The sequence below is a fragment of the Lingula anatina genome, chromosome 10 (genome assembly GCF_051362555.1).
Source record: "Lingula anatina isolate TDL-2025a chromosome 10, LinAna3.0, whole genome shotgun sequence".
Classification (NCBI taxonomy): domain Eukaryota; kingdom Metazoa; phylum Brachiopoda; class Lingulata; order Lingulida; family Lingulidae; genus Lingula; species Lingula anatina.
The window spans coordinates 9,106,915-9,127,686 of NC_141776.1; the positions used below are offsets into that span (position 1 = coordinate 9,106,915).

General features: G+C 35.0%; 1 protein-coding gene across 5 annotated transcripts in view; it reads left to right on the forward strand.

The window, feature by feature from the left end:
• LOC106160166 (AP-1 complex subunit sigma-2) overlaps positions 1 to 8,233 on the forward strand; it is a 28,590-nt gene extending 20,357 nt beyond the window's left edge. For 3 of the 5 annotated variants that reach the window (XM_086998082.1, XM_086998080.1, XM_086998078.1), the window contains one exon: positions 6,771 to 8,233. Coding sequence is in view for 2 of the 5 variants with exons in the window: in XM_086998078.1 (XP_086854204.1) it covers positions 6,771 to 6,821 (51 nt within the window). In the remaining 3 variants the exon portion in view is untranslated. Of the gene's footprint in view, positions 1 to 2,657; positions 5,993 to 6,770 lie in introns of those variants that run through there. The other 2 variants (XM_086998081.1, XM_086998079.1) reach the window with 1 other exon arrangement.
• The last annotated feature ends 12,539 nt before the right edge of the window (positions 8,234 to 20,772 follow it).

The following is a 20,772-nucleotide window of genomic DNA, read 5'->3' on the forward strand; positions in this document are numbered from 1 at the left end:
CAGTTGCAGTTTTGTACAAGGTAGGAAGGTTCAAAGTCTTTGGACCAAAAAAAAATGAGTCTGTCCCACCTTTCAAAATACTCAATGCCATTTTTCCTTCAAATTTCTTTAATATAATCTAGATTTTGAAGATGGGGATCAAATATGGCTCCAAATTGCAAAATCCAGAACAATTCTTTTTTCATGGTGATTGAAAAGTGGCTTGTATAAAAGACAACTCCATAGGATTTACCCACCAAAATGGATATTCCACAGGAAATAAGCAATTTTCACATACACCCGAATCATTTATCTATCCCTCTCCATACTTGGATGTGACCTTTAATTAAATTTATAAAGGTTGATTTAGTTTCTTATGACTGGTCAGTCATTATAACATGTAGAGACCTTCTTCATAAGATGTCAGCATATGCCAGCCTCCAGAAAAAAAACATGTAAGGGGTTAAATCATTTGAAGGTATATGTAAGGTTTTATAAGAAGTTGTGGATAGCAAAAAAAGAATATTTAGGGGATTTTCAAACCCATAAAGGGTACCTTTAAGGAAATACTTTGGCAACGAGTATAATGGCTCTCAGTGGAATCCTGCCCACTCAGGGATGTATTTGTTAAAGCCGCCTTTTGCTGTCTGCAGTTCTACAAGAAAACCTCATCCAGACATGCCTCTCTCTCTCTCTCTCTCTCTCTCTCTCTCTCTCTCTCTCTCTTAGTGTGTGTGTGTGTGTGTGTGTGTGTGTGTGTGTGTGTGTGTGTGTGAGAGAGAGAGAGAGAGAGAGAGATTATATACAGTAATGATATTGAATCATAAAGATAATCTAATATGAAATTTTTGGATTTTCATTTAAAGAGGTTAAATTTATTTCTGAACAGTTTTGACTACTGCTGGACTAGGTGTTGGTAGTGGCTGTGAAAGGTACAGAGTCTTTGAGGCCATTCAGAACAGAAGATCCGAGGATCTACTGATCCATGGATCAAGTATGGCGGGCCCTTCGTGAAAGAAGAGCCAACTAACGTGCTGATGGTCTCCCTGTAGAGATTGTTTGTTTTCATTGCCTTGTGCCTCTATTAAACCTAGCTCATATTTAAAGCTTGGTTTAGTCAGCTGTTCTTGTCACTTTAAAGTATTGGTCAGATTTAGTTTTCAATAGAAAAAAATTGTTGGTGATTTGGGAAAGAGAACACAACTTAACAGAATGAAGTTCTTCCATTGTCTGTGCTTTGCTTTATAAACTGGAATAGACATACTATTAGAGCAATATTGGAACATTGAGATCAATTTTGTTTAAGAAAAGCCCATAATGATCATTCTGTTGGAGATCAATCTGTTGAAGTTACAACCTTGCAGAACTAGTACCAGGTACCTGGAGGTCAGTAAGAGCAAGACTGTGCTTGAAATTTGCTCACCAAAAAAAGACATTTAATTAATATATAAGTTGAAAGGACAATAAGGAAGGGATGCACTATGAAATGGCTGTGCTTTTGTTTTTCCCTGTTGAAGGTGGTGTGACTTTAGGACTTTTACATCAGGGTTTTTAAGCAGTTTGATATATTTTGCATTTGTCCAGTAACTTCTCCCTGTTTTCAATATCCCCTTCAAGAACACCAGTAAGGGACAAGTTTAATCTGAATATTGAAATAAAAATGGTTGTATTATGTTCAGTTTTGTGTATGATAGCAGTTGCTAGGTATTCAGGAAGCTTTGTTTATGGCGTTGAAATATCTCTCAATGGCTTTGATGTTCTTGATTTTTTGGTTACTCGAGTTGGTATCCTTTAAAGGCATTTCTTGAATGATTTAGAATAAGGCTATTTCTCTTTAAAATTAGCTTAATTATGGATAATGAATTTAAAAACAAATTGTTATGTTGATTTTATTAATCGATTTAAAGATTGATTTACAATATATTTTATTTCATTTGGCATGGTTTTAAATTTGTACTGCAGTGCAGTAAGAATATCAGCATGTTCATTGTGGACATGTGTTTTTTTGTTTATTTGGACAGTTGCAAAGTGTAAAAGACTAGCCAACCCTGGTTGTTCTTACTGCACTGGTCTACTTTATTACCTGGGCTTACTCAATTTATTTCTTTCGTACAGTCAGCAATGTCAGTTAAAATTTTGACATTTTTGCATGATGAAAACTCTGATTATCAGATGTCTAGGAAGTCTATGAAATGTACCATTCATTTTACCAAGTCGGAATGTTCTCATTTTAACAGTGTTCTAAACAATAGCCATTTTGGCATGGTAGAGAGAGCCCAGGGTTACATTTTTAAAACTAGAATAAAATTTATGTGTCTGAAAGAATCCCTTTGTTTCAAACCATCTACTTTAAGATTGACCCCGCAGATTCAATAAGTAGAATAGGCATGAGTGCTGATCCTTTAAAATGAAGAAATCTGAAGACCATTGAAAAAAAAACTGTAGTGTATGGCAACTTATGTAAGGGAAAAGTTGTGATATGTATTTGACATAATTTGACATTGGGTTTTGGAAAAAGAAATTAAAGTTTCAACATCTGAACCAGTTTTCCAAAAAAGAAAACATATATATATATATATTTCTTGTATAGGTGCAGGGATTATTTATTTATTTAATTTCAGTTAATTTGACCTTTGATTGATCTAATTATTTGTGTCTTCTTTTCTGCTGCATATCAGGAGGAGACACCGCAGGGATTTTTCGACGATCATGGCTTGGGATGATGATAGCATGGTGCATGCTTGTAGCTACATATGCATTACTCCTTTAGGCTTGCGTAGCAGTAACACCCCTTTCAGTGAATGCATTTTAGGACATCTTCTGGAAAGCAAAACAGATATTATACATGACTCAAGAGATTCAGCTACTTTATTTTGTCATTTATTAAGCATAATTAGCATTTATTCTGTTGTTTAGTGTTTGTTAACAGGGTGGCCTAAAAAGATGTTTCCATTTGCTTGCAAAAAAACTTACACCACAGAAAACTGTCTGTTAGATGGCATATGAAAAAGAATTAATAAGTTTTTTTCAATAGAAAAAGCTATTTTATGAAAAATGGAAATATCTTTTTGGACCATCTTATAATTACTTCAGATTCAGTGTTTTATTATTATTATTATTATTATTATTATTATTAACATTATTATTATTATTTGATAATGATATTTCACTTTTGGTGTCTGTGAATAATTAGATATACAAGAATGATACCAAGAAAATGTGATATGTAGTTCGGTTTGTTACAAAGTTAGTATAACAAGTTGCTTTTCATGAAACTAGGGTACTGATTTGAAATCTACATATGAAAACATTTTTATGACTTAAAAAGGCTTCAGATTATGCAGCCAAGATTTATGGGCCATGTTTTATTTTACATATGGCAGCTAGCACAAGTTTTTGTTTTTATTTATTTATTTAATTTATTTATTTAATTTATTATTGTTTTTTTTGTAGTAGATAAATCACCAATTTACATGGACATTTGTCTAGTAGCCCTATGTAAAATGAAGTAAGTTCCAGTTGAATTGGCAGGCCCTGATGTCAGTGGTTTAAGGCTGCCAGTAGGGAGGTTTCTCACGCCATGAAGTACAAAGTATGAGACAGTGCAATCTATGAAAATCCTAATGTGGATTCACTATGTACAGTAATGAAGTAAGAATTATTTTAAAGATCATAATGTATTTCATAAGATAACATAGGTTGCAAGTGGTGCCATGGGTTTAAAAAGGTAAGTTCACAACTCAATTTCTTCTCTTTTACATGACATAAGTGGTCATGAAGACACTCGATTAAATTAATTTACCAGAGAAGTGAAATGACAAGTTTCTTACTTGTGTTTACTATATGCAATTTAATTTCTTACTTAATATTTTTGACAAAATATTTTTCATAATAATCATAAGCTGGAATGATGAACTACAAAAAACAATGAGTTGTGGTATCATAAAGTGATGATTTATTTCGCAGTTCAGGCTTTGTACTGCATTCTCCATTGTGTGTGAAACCTCTAATATGTTTCTGTGTTTACTGGACATCCACTGGCTACAGATTTATCTTCTTTAAAATGAATAAAAATGTCCCATTTCATCTCAGATTCCTTTTTTTTTTTGACATGTTATATCAGATTGTTTAAGTCAACTGTTTGATAAGTTACGAAAGTAGTCTCTTCATACTACAGCTAAACTCAAAGTTATTACCAGACTTATCCAAGATCTCAGTGTCTCAAAGACAGAGGCGGATTGTGGCCGTCTTCTAAGTCTTCTGGAAGACGGTCAGATTTTCAAGTTAACATTTGATGGGTATCTAATTTTTTCTGTCAGAAGACGGTCAATTATGGAAGGTGGATCAACAGAGAAAATTTGGAAGACTGTCAGAAAATATCTCTGGATCCACCCTTGCAAGACACATAGTAGCCGCTGGGTCTGAGTATAGCTTTTGTTTGAAAAAACAATTATAATAATTATATCTGTGAGTGTGACACACAAACTATGGAACTCTACAGGGGACACCTTTATAAGTAAAGGTTCCCATATAAGATCTGATTTGCAGTGCTCTGAAAGTTACAATGTTATGTAATAGTAAATGATATGCATTTTAGAATTTGGTTTAGATCCAGAGGTGCTTTAAGGTTCTGCAAGTATTATAATTATATTTAGAATTTTTCTTGCATGATGTCATCATTATAAGTGATTGGAGTAATTTTTTAAGTTTTGTTTTTGTAGCAAGTGGTTATCCTATGTCATATGGTTGGTTTTTGTGTAAGTGCAGTGCAAATTAGAAAAGTTCTTGAAAAAATCTTGAGAAAAAGTTGCTTCTTTTAATAATTTTAAGGAAGATGTTCAGATACAATGTATTTTTGGTGATGATTATAATTATTAATCCCAAAACAAAGGAAGACGACATCAGGATGTTTCATGATATATTCATTTATTAATAAAATATCATACTGATAAGAATGTTGTTGAGGTTTTGAAAAAGAAACACATATAGTTAATTTTTTAAAGATAGATAATCAATGAAATTGTATTTGAAATTAATGGACACTGTCATGTTCCCTCAAGTACTCTTTTGTTGCCACACCCTTGGCTATAGTTCTGTATTGCTACCAGTAACTATTAAGAAGCAAAATGATCCACTATTGAAAAGAAAACAATGAAAATTGTGAAAACTTTTTACTTTTTATGCCAGGATATATGTGGCATCATCCTGAGTGCCAGAGGGGAGATATTGAACTAGTCAAATTTGATGGAAACTTTATCATGTGGCCATAGTCTGCATGCTCTCACACAGAACGATGAACTGCATGCTCTCACACGGAGCCATAATCCACATGTTCTTACAGAGAGTGGCATGCTGTCATACATAGTGATAGTCCTCATGTTTTCACATGCAGTGATGCATGCCCATACACAGGGAATGTTGCCATAATCTCTCCATGAGGGTGGGAGAAGATGTCAGGACATATGTTACTGTATTTTGGTAGCACCCACACTAACCTTAAACCACCCTGCACACTAAACACTAACCTTGCTTGAACTGTTCTTCCAACTGCTTGCTGCAACCATAACCCCAGCTTCTGGCTTCCCCGCTTTATTTATTACTGTGCTGTATTTACAAATTGACCCAGTTGACTGATTGGTTTGAGGATTGTTCTAATTCTGTTTAGTTTGGACATATACTTTAGAACAAAAATAGTGCTTCATAATTCATTGTGGTTATTTTACAATTGTCTAGGAATGACTGATTGTTCTTTCTGTTCATCATTTTTTATTATTAAGAGTGTCTTTCAGTGTTTTTTATGTCATGTTTGTTTGTGATTGGCACTTCGTGTCATCAAACAAACAATCTCCTTTCTTTCAGTGCAGATGGTGGTGGGCCTCATTTTTCTTTTCTTGTATAATTATTATACTGCTGTGTTGGAAGTATTTCTGTATTGTCACTCTGGCTAGTAGGCTCTTCAATTAGACATGGCACAAAATCTATATAAATTAGCATTAAAAAGTGTTTTCATTGACTCACTTTGGTTTGTTTTATTATGCACAATTGTATTTTCTTGTACGTGTTGTGTTGATAATCTTATTTTTGTTGGTCAGTGTTCCAAGAGTAAACACTGATCTTATATATTTATGTGTTCGAAGTAGAACAGGTCATTTAATTTTTATGTGCCTAAACTTTAACATTTGCTTTCTAAAAGTCAGTCTGTATATTCCTTTTTTTCTTTTTGTAAAGTATCAACTGTATACTTTCTGAATCAATTATGTATTGCTCATTGTATATCATTGATAACTGTCTTTTTTATCAGGGATGAGATTTTTCCTACTATTGGCTGATTTCTGACTTTTTGAAAGCCCAAAATATCATTGGCCCCCTATTTCCCAAGTCACGTTTTCCTTCATTTTCACTAAATGGCAGTCTCATCCCTGTTTTATTATCCCCATGTAATTGATGTACAACAATACTGTTTGAAAAAATTTAAAAAATGCTTCTTTTTTTCATCTTCCCAGCAAACACACATGCCTAGTTTTTTATACTGCGATAGTACCTATAACAATGAGCAGTATAGAACTGTTTCAGATGCTTACTACTTCTGCTTACGTGTCTTTGGCTCTGTTCACATCGACTCCCATTTAGACTGTTTTTACCAAACATTCCTCACTCTGTGAACTCGTTGGTACGAGCCAGATTTGTCCTGTGGTCAGTGGGTGATTTTAGAAATCTTCTAAATGCGTGGCTGTGAACAGAGCATTACTGTGCTGCCCTTTGTCTGAGTGTTTCTTCTTTACCCTACCTAGGAAACTGACGACACCAAAAGTCTACTAGAAGAATTGGGGCTAACAGGATAAGTTGACTAACCCGCACACTCATTCACCGTAAGCCGGCTGTCAGAGAGCACACAGACAACTGGTGTAATGCAAATGTTTTCATTTCAATTTCTGCGATACAGCACTGAAATCTTCAGAAAAAAGTCTACTCAGAAAAGCTTACTTAAAGATGTTAACATCCTCGTGACCGATGACACTTGGCACTTTCACTTGACTTTCTTAAGGGAAAGAGATAGAATAGGTTTCATCAAGTGCCATTACTTCAAAGTACTTTTAATCTGGTAATGACTCCATTCACATCTGTTGTAAGCCATTGGAGGACCACGGTTCAGCTGGTGATATGGATGTGGTATTGATTTAAAATTAGTCAGTGACAGTATGACAGTACATTCCATTTTGTGAAATACTTGGTTTCATTTGTGCACGAAAACGTTATCATATTATTAAATAGGAAAATTGACACTATTTGATGGCACAGATTTTTCTGAAAGATTCTTTAATGATTGCACATTTTTCATCAGCTTTTTGCGGAACCGAATTTCAAAAGAACCAATGGATTGAGAAATGAATATTTTCACTGAAAGCTGTTCTAATCACATACGTTTACACTCTGCCGTTATAAAATGGGGAGAAGAAACCCGTTTATCGGAAAGGCAACTTTTTTTCAGATTTATGGTGTACAAAATGACTTTCGGTGCTGTAAAATGGCTTTAATTTTCTAGTCCAACTTCTAGTTGTTAAAGGGATAATAACTCTTTGTTTTGGCCAAAAAATGAATTTTCCTGGAGTAAACAATTTTCCCATACTTACCAATGGTTAATGAATCCATTTTTACATTCAAAATTAGTCCCTGTTTTTTTTTTCTAAAAAGTTTGCTTTTTTGTTATAATCTCTTAAGGGACCGTTCATATGAAAAATCTATTTTCTATTCGCGGTATCTTGTGATCACGGTCTGTGCCCTGAATACCCCGCGGCGTAATTACTGGCAGCGCGACCCAGTTACTTCCCAAGCTGTAATTAATTCTCGGCTGCGCTCGGAATGATAACAAGATACCGCAAATAGAAAATAGATTTTTAGAAAATAGATTTTTCATATGAACGGTCCCTAAGGGATTATAACAGAGTGTAGCCATCAATGGAGGTCACGTGGTCTAAAGACAAACTCAGATATCAGAATAATAGCTATAACTGCCGTTTTTGTGGTATTGTATAACAGAATATATTATATTTCTGTGAGTTGTTCACAATGTTTTTATTGTGAAATGTAGATCTCATACAATGAGTTATTATCCCTTTAACCGTGTACAGAATGACTATCGGTGCTGTAAAATGGCTTTAAATTTCTAGTCCAACTTCTAGTTGTTAACCAAGTCTAGTCTTGAAAATAAATTGTTAAAAGTGGATATTATGAGAAGTAAAATCGTTTTTACGCATATAGCTTCCTTTTTTCATAGGGTTCACATAAATGTCAAAAAATAAGCACATAAAATTAGAGTTAAATAAAATAGTCCTAATCAGTATACCGGACTCAAAAATGTATCGTCTCTAAATTGAAAACTATCAGACCTTCAAAGATATTCATACCATGGACACTGAAAACTTTTAAGATTAAAAGACATAAAGCATGATTTTTGATAGTGCACTTTAAATGTCCTCAATGTACCAAATATGATTTCAATTCATTTAAACACTTTGTCATTATATATAATTTTATTTGATGTAGTTATTAATTGTAATTATTTAGTTTATTTATTGTACAATTTAACTACTTCAAGTTGTAAGAAAGCGTTATCATTACTGAATGATACTTTGCACACCATGCAGGCCTTCCGCGGCGCGACCGTTCCGCGATCAAGCCGTTCAACTGTTCTCGGCCAACGGGGTCTTTCAAAATTAACATTGCTCTGACAGAGGAGAAATTCTTTCCAAATTACGGTCTTAAACCGTGCGTACAGTACTCTTTACCAGGCCTACCCAACTACCAGACTCGGCACCTAAGGATCCTGAATTAACCGGTATATCGGACCACGCTACCCGTTTTCAAGGTGTGTGTCAGATCGCATTTCGGAGTATCATACCCCAGAACAAATTTTGTAGCACGACTGCGGGCTCATCCACGCTCGGCTGAACAACCTTAAACTGTACTCTTACTTTAGAGTACTCTATTTTATTGTCTCTATGGGGATATATGGGGACTTAACGACATTCGGTTTGAATGTTTTAACCACTTTTGATAGGGCTTTTTTGCATTGTATTAGATTAATGTGGCAGTCTAAGGTTCATCTAGGTGGCTTTCAAAATTATGCACCCGGTTTTAAAATCATATAGCGATTTTACGACAATCGTTTACTATCCAATCAAGGTGACAGCCGAGCATGTCAGGGCTTATCCTGTCGGTGTTCTGGCTGATACTCCGAAATGCGATCTGACACACACCTTGAAAACGGGTAGTGTGATCCGATATACCGGTTAATTCAGGATCCTTAGGTGCCGAGTCTGGTAGTTGGGTAGGCCTGTTTACCATACAAACAGAAACACAAGGTTTATTTAAATAAGGACGACTTTTTAGGCACGAACGTGCAGGAATGGAACAAAAGCCATCTGTTATGCAAAGTTCCACTTCGTAACAGTCGATTTTGTTTGATAGGTTGATTATCACAATATTGTGTGATTAAAGTGATGAAATATGGACAAACATTACTGAGACAACTTTAAACTACAAGCTATTTTCTTGTGACGTTTGAACACGACGACTGAAGGCCAAAAAACATTTTGAAACGCACATGACCTGCGGAGAAAAGACTCCAATGGACGATTTCAATTACATTTTGACATATTTATCCAGAAGTTTGATACAAGCTTATTTTGAAGGGAAAATTTATATCTGAAACTCAAGGCATGCAGTACAATTGGTTATAGAACGTTTTTGTCTTTCTTCGTAAATCCTAAAAGACAAAGTGGTCGAATCATTGGTTCTATAAACTTTTTTTATAAAAGTAGGTGTCGATCTTGTTCTCAACACTCCATTGTTGGTGCCCTTATTGGGGAAGGATCAAATGTATAGCTTAAGCAGAAATGCAGTCACTCAAAGACTAAGGTGTCTCCAAACGCTGCACCAGAAAATCGATCGGTATATCGCAATAAGAATAAAAGTTTTAGACGAACAAAAATATTCCCGGTAAGTTGACTAAGTGATTCTATGTAAAATACGACCCCTTAGGTACAAAACGCCCCTGTATTCTTTAAGTTTGTACCCGCAAAATGCAAAATACTCTCTCCTCCGGATTTGAGACCTGGGACACCTCAACATTACAGTGTATGTGTCAGTACTTGGCAGGTGAACTATGTATCTATTCATTTAATTACCTAGATTCCGATGCATCAACCACTTCGGACCATAGTGTAGGAAGCACTTCTTGGAGACACACGCGAGCCCTACTACTGTTTATAAATAAAAGTAAAAATAAAGTTGACAAATGGGACAGTACAGCTACATTATCTATGGCGTGAGCGAGAAAGTTTATATAAGGAGCAGAAGTCCCGAGTCCTAGCGCCCAGCATAAGCCGCAACTGATGAAGAAGGTAAATAAATAAATAGATTATCAAGTCATAATAATAATAATAATAATAATAAACAAATGATTAGTAATAAATAGATAAGTTAATTAAAAGAAATATGTTTTGTAACAAGCTCAGACAATCAAAGAGCTTCTATATCCAAAAGGTTAGAACTGTTAGATCTGCAAAGACTTGTCCCATGGTATTTTAAAGAAATTAATTGATTTAATATTTTAATATTAATTGAAATCTTTAATGGTGTGATTGAAAGAAACAGTTAAGATATAATATTTTAATCAGTGAATTATTTTGTTTAGTTGTTTTTATCACTTTAGGGACAAAACAAAAAGATCTTTGTTTTAACGATGACGAAAATTATACACAGGCCGTATAACAGATACGCAAAAACATTTCGAGTATGTTTTTCAAATTAGGAATATATAATCACAGTCTTATTAAAAGTTATCATGTAAATTTTTACGAAGCAAAGATCCAAGCTGCAGCATCTAGTAACGCAATGCAGTGCGTCAAGATTTCAAGCTCGAGTGAACGAAGTGCGGGAAACGATACATAACCTCCACTGGAGAGGATAAAGGTCGTCTGGTGAAATGTTGTTTATGCTCATATCAAAGCACGCCCGAGCGTGCGGAGGCAGGCGGTGGTCGATTGAAATCTCGAGCTCTTTAAAATATTCAAATATTGCATTGAGATAGGCCTACATCTCAGAAGATTTTGTATGTTGGTCATAGGTCAGACCGGGAGCCCATACCGGTGTCCTCGAGACAGCTTAATTCCTATTATTTTTATATTATTAATGAGCTCTGTTCTTATAATTTTTTCGTTCAATTGCTGACATAATCTAGCCCACTTCTGACCTTTCCTGAAATTTTTATCAATCTAGATCTCATCATTACTTTTTTGTATAGTGTTGATAACAGACAAATATACTTTATTGATTGACAAATTGAATATCTATACATATTGGAATAAGTCATAAAATTTATATTCTAACAGTTCAAGTAATTTTAAAACACCACGAGAAAAAAGTAGTTGATTGAATGTGCCCTTGAATATATTCATTTTATGCTATTTATAGTTATATATTATACGGGTATTACTGCTAATCAACTGAAAGAATCTAAAGCATAACGAGGTAAATATCCAGTTTTGAAGAAGGAATTCTTCTATAGTAGACAGCGTATGGAGTATTGCTCTCTACAAAAATCGCCCCGTTCATGAGAAGACGCGTTACTGTCTACCATTAAATGGGTAAATGAGGCAGAGCAAAGATGCTGTTGTTAATGCTGAATTAATTTTATTTTTACTTAAAAATAGAATAAAATTAATAATAGATAAAAAGGTATGTTTTCACGTAAATATTCGATCAAATATTAATTCTTATACGGCGTAGCATCCATTTTATATATAATGAAAAGATAATTTTTTACCAATCTGATGAAATACAGTTTAAAATATTGAACGGACAACTTCAGTGAATTAAACCAAGAATTTCAAGTCTTTGATTAAACCAGCCCGACTTATTCCACTATTAATTTAATAATTTTCACACGTTATTGAAATCTGGAGTTTTTTTTATACTGATGAAGTACTAACAATATATTGCAGATTAAAGCTCGAAAGATTGTTAACGCATTGCATAAAATTGTTTTTGGTTTAAATTTGGCAGTTTTAATTGTGTAGTTTATTTAAAAACAACAGTTTTCACGCACGCTCCTGTCAATATACAGAGACGGGCTACTTATTGCCCCGGCCCTTTATAAGGAACGAACAAAACCGGTAGTTTTTAATTTTACCTGGCCCCTAAAATCATTATCTCGGCATTTTTTACCCGGTTTTACTTTTTATACCATTCTTATTTTTAAATGATCCAATAATATTCATTGGGTGTAAAAGAAGTATGATTAAAGTATGATTAAAGTATGATTAAAGTAATAAGTTCAGTTCGTATACGAAGTTCCGATTTCGTACGAGCACCAAAGAAATGATTATGGAACAACAAACATCGACAACAACGTTAATTCATGTATAGTCATTTTACATCATATCCAGAAAAAGAATAACAACTGATTTTTAGTACAATTAAAAACACCTGTGAAAGAACCCGGGACTCTTTCACGTTGTCAAATTTCAGTCTCTCGGTTGAAATAAGGAACCCGACGTTTTTTAACGCGCTGCAAAAAATAAATAAATAAATTAAAAAAATATAAAAAAAATAATAACATAAAATAAAATAAAATAAAATAAAATGCCCCCTGCCTCCAGAATGTTACGACATGTATTGTTATAGACAGGTATGAATCAAATTCAAACAGGATAATTCAGCTTTGATGGAAGCTGTAAAGCGCATGAATGACAGTTTTTTAAACAAACGTCAAACACACTCTTCTCTCCGAACATGTAAAACTCCATATCCTTTGATTGACAAGGTGCCAATCAAATTCAGTTAGTTTTGATAGTTGCTGTCAAGTAATAACAGCTTGATTGGCAGGTTATATAAACAAACGTCGATCACAATCATTACACAGTGGATCAATATAGTCGACGAACACGTTTAGTTCAAGCTTCCTACACCCTTTGATTGACAAGATGCCAATCAAATTTTGTTAGTTTTGATAGTTGCTGTCAAGTAATAACAGCTTGATTGGCAGGTTATATAAACAAACGTCAATCATCGCGCACTGTGATTTCTCTCGCTGTGAAACAGTGAGTACGCCGAAAGAGAGCGCTCAAATCTGAAGTTAGTAATTAACTTGCAAAATATTTCAAGGGAATATATACAACGTGTTTCCAAAACTAGTTCTCTTTCTGAACCCTTCAGCATGTCTAATACGACACTCTAGATTACAAACTTTTTTGTAAAAGGAAGAATTAAGCAAACGAAACCAATTTAAAAACTGATTCAAGCAAAGAAATATGACACGATGATATGTAACCTGGCACGATATCTTAGCCAAGCAGGAAGGCTTCGGCATGAGATCTAATCTAATTTGATCCAATTTGATCTCATTTGATTCAATTTGATTTAATTTGATTTATTTAAGTAGTTTATTTATTTAAGTACTCAGGTACTATTATTATTGTTATGATGATTATGATTGCGATTATTACTATTATAATTATTCTTTGTAATAACCCTATAGTTGTTGTAACTATAGTCGTTGTAACATTTGTACCAGTTCTAGACTGATGGTCCTCAAGAGACCAAGGTAATAAATAAAAATGACATTTGATGTAATTCTGGAGGTAGCGCATGAGTCATTTCAAAATTAGTACAACTATGTGCCCCAGTATGTGCGTGGAAGAAGGAAGAAGAAATGTATTTGCATTATGTGTGGAATATTGACAGATTCTTTTACTGTCAAAGTCTACTCTCTGCAAAATAATAAATAAATAAATAAATAAATAAATAAATAAATAAAACGACACTAATTCATCTTCATTAAAGGTGACATTCGTGTTGTGGTTGAGGTAAGTGGTTTTTGACGGGGCTAAATGTTAGCAAGGACCTGTGATAATAAGTGAATGGGAAACAAAAAAAAAATATCTGTAAACAAAAATATTATATCCTATTTAACAAACAAACCGCTACTCTTGTAACTATTTTGTTAGTTTATTTTACTGCAGTAAAGCGAGGATAAAATAGTTCAAATCGACCTCATAGTGCCGTTGTTTTTGCGACTTCAGCTGCTGCGTTTAGGTGAAGGGGCGAGGACAGGGACAGATCCAGGATTATTAGAAGGGGGGTCCGGAACGACAGTCCTTGGATGCAAAGCGGACCATCGCTCCTTTGGTGTGGGGTTTGGGGCCTGCTCAACGGCCCCGACAAAAATGGTGTTTTGGAGAGCAAACAGTGCCCTTTGGTACGGTTTAGAAATATGATTTAACTAGTCAAAATTCTAATTTCAAGAGGGGAATATTGATGTGATATATTTTTCAGAAACCGAAGGGGGGCCAGGACCCCCCTGACCCCCCCTCCTCTAAATCCGCCACTGGGTAGGCCTGTTATCGCAATTATTCTGGAATCTTTGTTTGGCATTGGATTACGTTACTTCCATAGATGACTACCCTCTGTAAAAAACTCTTAAGAGATTATACAAATAACCAAATTTAAAAAAAGGGACTAACTGTAAAATTCATTTAAGGCCAAAATGAACAGTTGCTATTTCTTCAATGTCTTTTTGCGCCATAGAGGCAGTGTTGGGAAAGTCAGCTGTGGTTTCAAAAATTAAAACAGAATAAGAAACGGTAATTCCAAATTAACACGAGCAATGTCTCTTAGGGCATCTTTTGTTTAAATGACTTATGCAATTCATGTTTCTTGTTCAGGATGCGATGAACGAGTGAAACTAATACCTGTATAACACCCTTTACACTGGTTGGCGTCCTTTGTGCGATCATGAAACTGGCATCGCTGTGGTCGTAGAAAGGTTGTTTTGGTCGGATGTTTTGTTTGAATGTTTGGTAGGATGTTTCGGTCGGTTGTTTGGTCCAGCATCTTTTTGGACAAGCTCCCCATTTGAACCAGCAACTTATTTTCCTAAGTGGCAAACACTGGATACATTTGACATTTGACTAAAAAGGATTACTTTCTTTTCAATAAATTTGCATACTAGTAAGTCCAAACGTGTTTGAAAATATATGTGTGTGTGTGTGTGTGCGTGAGCGCATGCGGAGGTGGGGATGGGGCAGTGAGCGATCAGGTCATGAATACGACCAGAAATTTTGATGAAATTGAGGCTTTTTTTGGCATGTAGATTTCATTTGGTCTGTCAGAAGTAATTTGTGTGCATTACAACGAATGTACTGTCGTTTATTTTGTATTTTTAACAAGCCAGGCCCGTAGCCAGCAAATTCAAAAGGGGGTTCTTTTTCTGAAAAAGTGCACCTTTTACAATAAAACTTATGTGCACCTAGATAAAATTTTACCCAAAATGGACCTTTTCCTGACAAAAGGGGCGGTTCTTTCGAACCCCCCGAACCCCCCTGGCTACGGGCCTGCAACCGGTGATCTTTTGTAAACAGGATCGGGAGACGAAACAATTTTTTAATGTGTGGGTGAGTATCGGTGCTGGGGAGGAACGGCATGGGGACGTAAAGAGACGTAACGACTCCCCAGAAACCATACCCCCCCCCCCCCTCTGCATCGATACGTCACTGCACCGATACATCCCCGCACCGTTTCTCCCCACAGAATATATTCCCTTTGCTGAAAATGCAACATCCAAACTCCATTCTTAATTATGAAACCTTGGCGTTATATGTTTTTCAACAAAAGTATGCAAAATTAAACGAGACTCACCTTTTTGAAAAGTCGTGAAAATTACCGAAATAGTTACATAAATCGGGGCTCCGTATTACTTATATGTTTCAGGGCAAAAGGCGTATGCAGCTCTATCCTATGGTATTCTTTCTTTTTCCATCGATTCATAGTTCTTACTAACAGGGTTTTACTCTTTTTCTTATTTTTTTCTTTTCTTGTTTGTTTTGTTATTGCATTCTTATAAGCCGGCGACTGTATTGTGCGCAAACAAAACCTGTGCATTGTCACGTTTTACCGATATAGATAACTAACAGCGCTGAAGTACGATATTATGAGTCTCAAATACCATCTAAAAGTTTGAAGTTTTATACAAGTGAGAGGAGAGAGAAAAGCCCAAAAATCTAATGATTAAAATGAGTTTTTTTTTATATTCAACAATGAAATAGAGAATTATCAGTACCCGTGTTGAAGGCTTGTCGAGCCGTCTACAGGAGATGATTGCAGTACGCGGTAGACGCACACGCTATTAGGCACGTGCCCTTTAACGAGCACACCCTAATGCTAATTGTGTGTGAATTTGGTGACATTTGATGGCGTCTTTTCAATTTAATAGACATTTGTTTACATCTGTAGAAGGCATAGTGAAACAGTGGATTTGAGGAGGTGCCTCATATAAATTTTACTAAATGATATAAAATATGTATATTTTCACCACTATTTTGTATTTTTTAAACCATGAATCATGTTAGACACATTATCTGTAATAAAAAGCACTATTTCTAACAATTTACAGCTGTGATGTGATCATTTGTAATTAAAAGTACGTGGAAATGGGGGTGGGACAACCTTTTTGACCAATGTTGTATGTTGGGGTGTTCCGTATAAATCGGTTTAACCTTGTCGTCTGATAACAGAAAGCAGAGTCACATTTTTAAATAGACAATCTAATATAGTCAGGTCAGATTACCAAGAAACGCGAGGCTGAAAATAAAAGGTGCGCTGCAACCTTACGCGTATTTAACCTCTGAACATTTTCGTTTATGGGTCGCTGTACATCATTTGCTAAGAGGATATCTAGATATTTTTTATTATTCTGTTTTTCGAAGGGCCTGTGCTGTCCCGAGCATTTTTATGTACAGACACAGATGTGTCTGTACATATTGCCATCACCTGCGTCTGTCGTCGCCGATCATGTCGCCGTCGCCGTCGCCGTCGCCGTGCACTTTCAGCGTTAACACCATAAGTGGAAGACAGTTTTACTTTTTGGCTTTATATTTACAGAGCTGACTAATATTCATAAAACGCAGGTCAAGTTCGAAAATCAGCATGATCGGGCCATTATTGTAGAATTTATGCTGTTTTTTCACTTTTTAGCATATATGCAACACTGTTAACACATTCCAAGGAAAACCGATGGGCCTGTTGTCATGAAACTCACAGGAGTAATCATTCTTACTAAAACACAGGTCAAGTTCGAAAATCAGCATAATCGGGCCATTATTTTATAAGTTATGATGTTTTTTCACATTTCCTCAGATTCAATTCTTAGGCATGTTAACAGTCTCATTATTTAACTAATAAGATTCGCAAAAGTGTTTGTTTGACATTTCCTGCATCTTTACAACATTGTTAGTTGATTATGTAAAAATGATGGTAAACTTGGTATCATGTATTGTATAATAGAGTTTCAAAAATGGAAATAAACTCATATCATTGCAGTTTGTCAGATTTAATCATTCACTATGTTCAGAAACTCCTAATGGAGGAAATTGGACATTAAACACTGTTCTGTTGATATTTTTCCCATCTCATCAATTTTCTTAGTTGATCATATAAAAATGGCAGTAAATTGTTAATTTTGTTATATGTAAAAAAATTGTTAAAAATGGAAAAAAAACACATTTCAGGACAGTGCTGTCTTGTCTACATTTTGGCATTTTCAAGGTGTGACTTTGAAGTTCCATGGGCCTGAAGACCTTTGCTAGGCACATTTTCTGAATATCCATGATATTAATATTTTATTATTAAAAATTGATGGTTATTATCCTGTTAAACATTATGTAATATTGCATCAAAATTTGAAGAAACCCCTATTTTGGACACTGCCCTCATGATGACCATTTAAGGAAAACCATGTCACTTTCTGTTCTCAAACTTACAGGAAGAAACATGGGACTTAAATAAAGCTTCAGTGGGCAATGTAGTCTATTTGGTAAATTTTTCTGGCAGTTAATCAGTCTTTTGTGAAAATTTAATTTTTCACATATTGGCATTTTCAAGGTGTGACTTAGAACCTCCACGGGCTCTAAGACCCATGCTAGTCACATTTTCTGAAAATCCATGATATGGATCTTTTATTATTAAAAACTGATGGTTATATGCTGTCAAGCATTATGTAATATTGCATTAAAATAGAAGAAAACACAATTTTGGGTGCTGCTGCCATGATGACCATTATGGGAAAACCACGCTACTTATGATTGTCAAACTTTCAAAAAAGAAACAAAGGACTAAAATGCAGCCTGAGTTGGAAAAGCAGTCTAATTGGCTTCTTTTTAGAGATATATTTATTTTTATCATGTTGGCATATTCATTGTGGGACTCGAAGCTCCCATGGACATGAAGCCAAATGGTAATCAAATTTTCTACATGTCCATGCTATTTATAGTCAATAATAAAAAATTGGTGATAATTATTCTGTAATTTATTATGTAATGTTACATCAAAATTGACAAAAATCTTTTTGCACTGCTACTACAAACATTATGAAAAGAAAACTGTGTTACTTATTATTATTTTCAACTTACAAGTATGATTTGTAGGATTGGCATGCAGTTCAAATAAGAAAGCCAGCTCAAATGGGTTATCATTTATTATTGAATTTAAGCAGTTTTATGTGAAATTTTCATTTTTCTCATTCTGGCATTTTCAAAGTGTGACCTAGTACTCCCATGGGCCTGAAGCCTTACGCTTGTTACACATTTCACTTACATTGGTATTACCTGTTGAGCATAATTAAAATTTGATGTTGAATTTGCAGTTAGGCATAATGTACTTTTGCATCAGAATTGACAGTGGCCTATTTTGTGCATTGTTATTGTCTGCTTTTTGTCTGTACATTTGACAGCTTTGCTGCCTTGTTTGGTTTTTCTATAAAATTCGATTATAGCATTTTCAATTAACGAATGTCTGCAAACGCATGGACATATTTTGCACAAAAGAAGTTAAAAACATAGTAAGATTAAAACAATATAAGCATTTAAATATGCTGTTTGCTTCGTGCATGGGTAAACTAGATGGTTTCATAGATGACAATATATCTTTCCTATCTTACACATCAACTCCAGGAATGGCTTTCATAGGCCTATAGGAAAGGGGGGGGGGGTCCCACACAAACTAATATAAAGCAAGTGTTTCGTCTGCCATGAAGTCTGTACAAAGTTTGAATCATCAAAGGTAAAAGGGAAAAAATCATATACATGTAGTTGGTGTACATGTAGTGTGGCTCTCACTTCCCGCTTAAGACCGATAACTCCCAAATAAACATTGTGCGTGGCACCCAACCCAACAACGTGATACCTGCTGGACCCAAGACTAATATCGAACTACGTGTGTGGTTGAATGCTATAACGCTTTTTTTTTACTATGATAGCAGAAGTAGTTTTTAAGGACAGCAATAGATAAAAAACCTCGAGATTAGAAACTGCATGGTCAATTGAACAACAGTGTAAAAAGTCTAGAACCACCACAACACGTACATGTTATGCAAGGAAAAACAACAACACAACTAACAAAAATCCTTGAAACATAGACTACGTTTACCGATCATTCTCGTCATCAACCCTTTTTTCTCCAGGATCTACCTTAAGTAAATAACCTCTGTACCACACATTGTTGTTACTACATGGAATATATTATTATTATTGTTGCTGTTGTTATTGTTGTTGTTTTGTGGACCGAAAATTAAACATGCTGCAAACCTCAGGGCCACGCACACGTTAAGATTGAGGCTTGACCATTTGAAGACCGATAGGTTAGCTTGTATTCCTAAGACCGCATTCACAACGATTTGAGCCAGGCTTTACAAATCCTGGGACTATGGCGGACGTACATGAAAGGAAAACCGCCTAATCTTTAAGAAGTCTCTCCGCCTCTCACACGCCTCCCCACACGTTGTCCCTGCGGGGTCATCCCCAGAAATGCACTGCATGACGTCACGCCTAGCCCACTGCGCATGCGTGCATTTTTAATGAGTTGCTAGATTGCCACAGGAAAATGAATGGGTTCGCGATTCGTGGGTAATTCGTGAGAATTGACAAACTAACGGCCTGATGCCGATAGACAGCAACGCTGTGCTATGCTTCAAGCAACTCCTGACCAAATATCGCTAGGGTTTTTAAAAAAATTCTGTTGTACACACGTACTAAGAAGTTTGCCGTATATTGCCTAGACTACCCTCAGCAAAGCGCAAATATTTTCAGTAATAGTGATTTTAGACGGTTGATTCACTCAGAAACAAAGGGAAATTAATTCGTTGCCGATAGCACCAGCTGATAGCAGTAACATACAGAGTCTGATTAAAAAATTTCATGGCAATTGAAGATTTTTTACCACTGTACAATGGAGTCCAAAAAGAGCACTTGGCACAAATGTAAAACTGCTCAGTGCAAGGCCAAGAATTCAATCACTATTTTCAATCATATTGTCAGATTCTACATAAATTGACTGACCATATCACTACTCAGTATTTAACTAATCTCTAAATCCAAAATCCCTATCATCATTTAATAATTATGCAAAATTCTTATTTCAGATTGCTATTTATTTAAATTTTTAATGCTGCAACTGTTCCAAAATAATCTTGTAGTAAAGGAAAAATGCAAATAAGAAGTGGAAGACCAATTTTACCCACAGTATTCAATTATTTGAATATAAAAAGAATAAGATCACGATTTAACAAATTAAAATAATCTTTCATGAACTCTTTCATAAATAACATATTAAACAAAAATGAAAGTTATAAATCAGTGGTAATGGCTTATTTTGGAATATATGACCTCTGTACACCATCAGTACCTGACTTAGTAGGCCTACATTATAGTTACTACTTGGATACAGAGTTAGATTTAATAA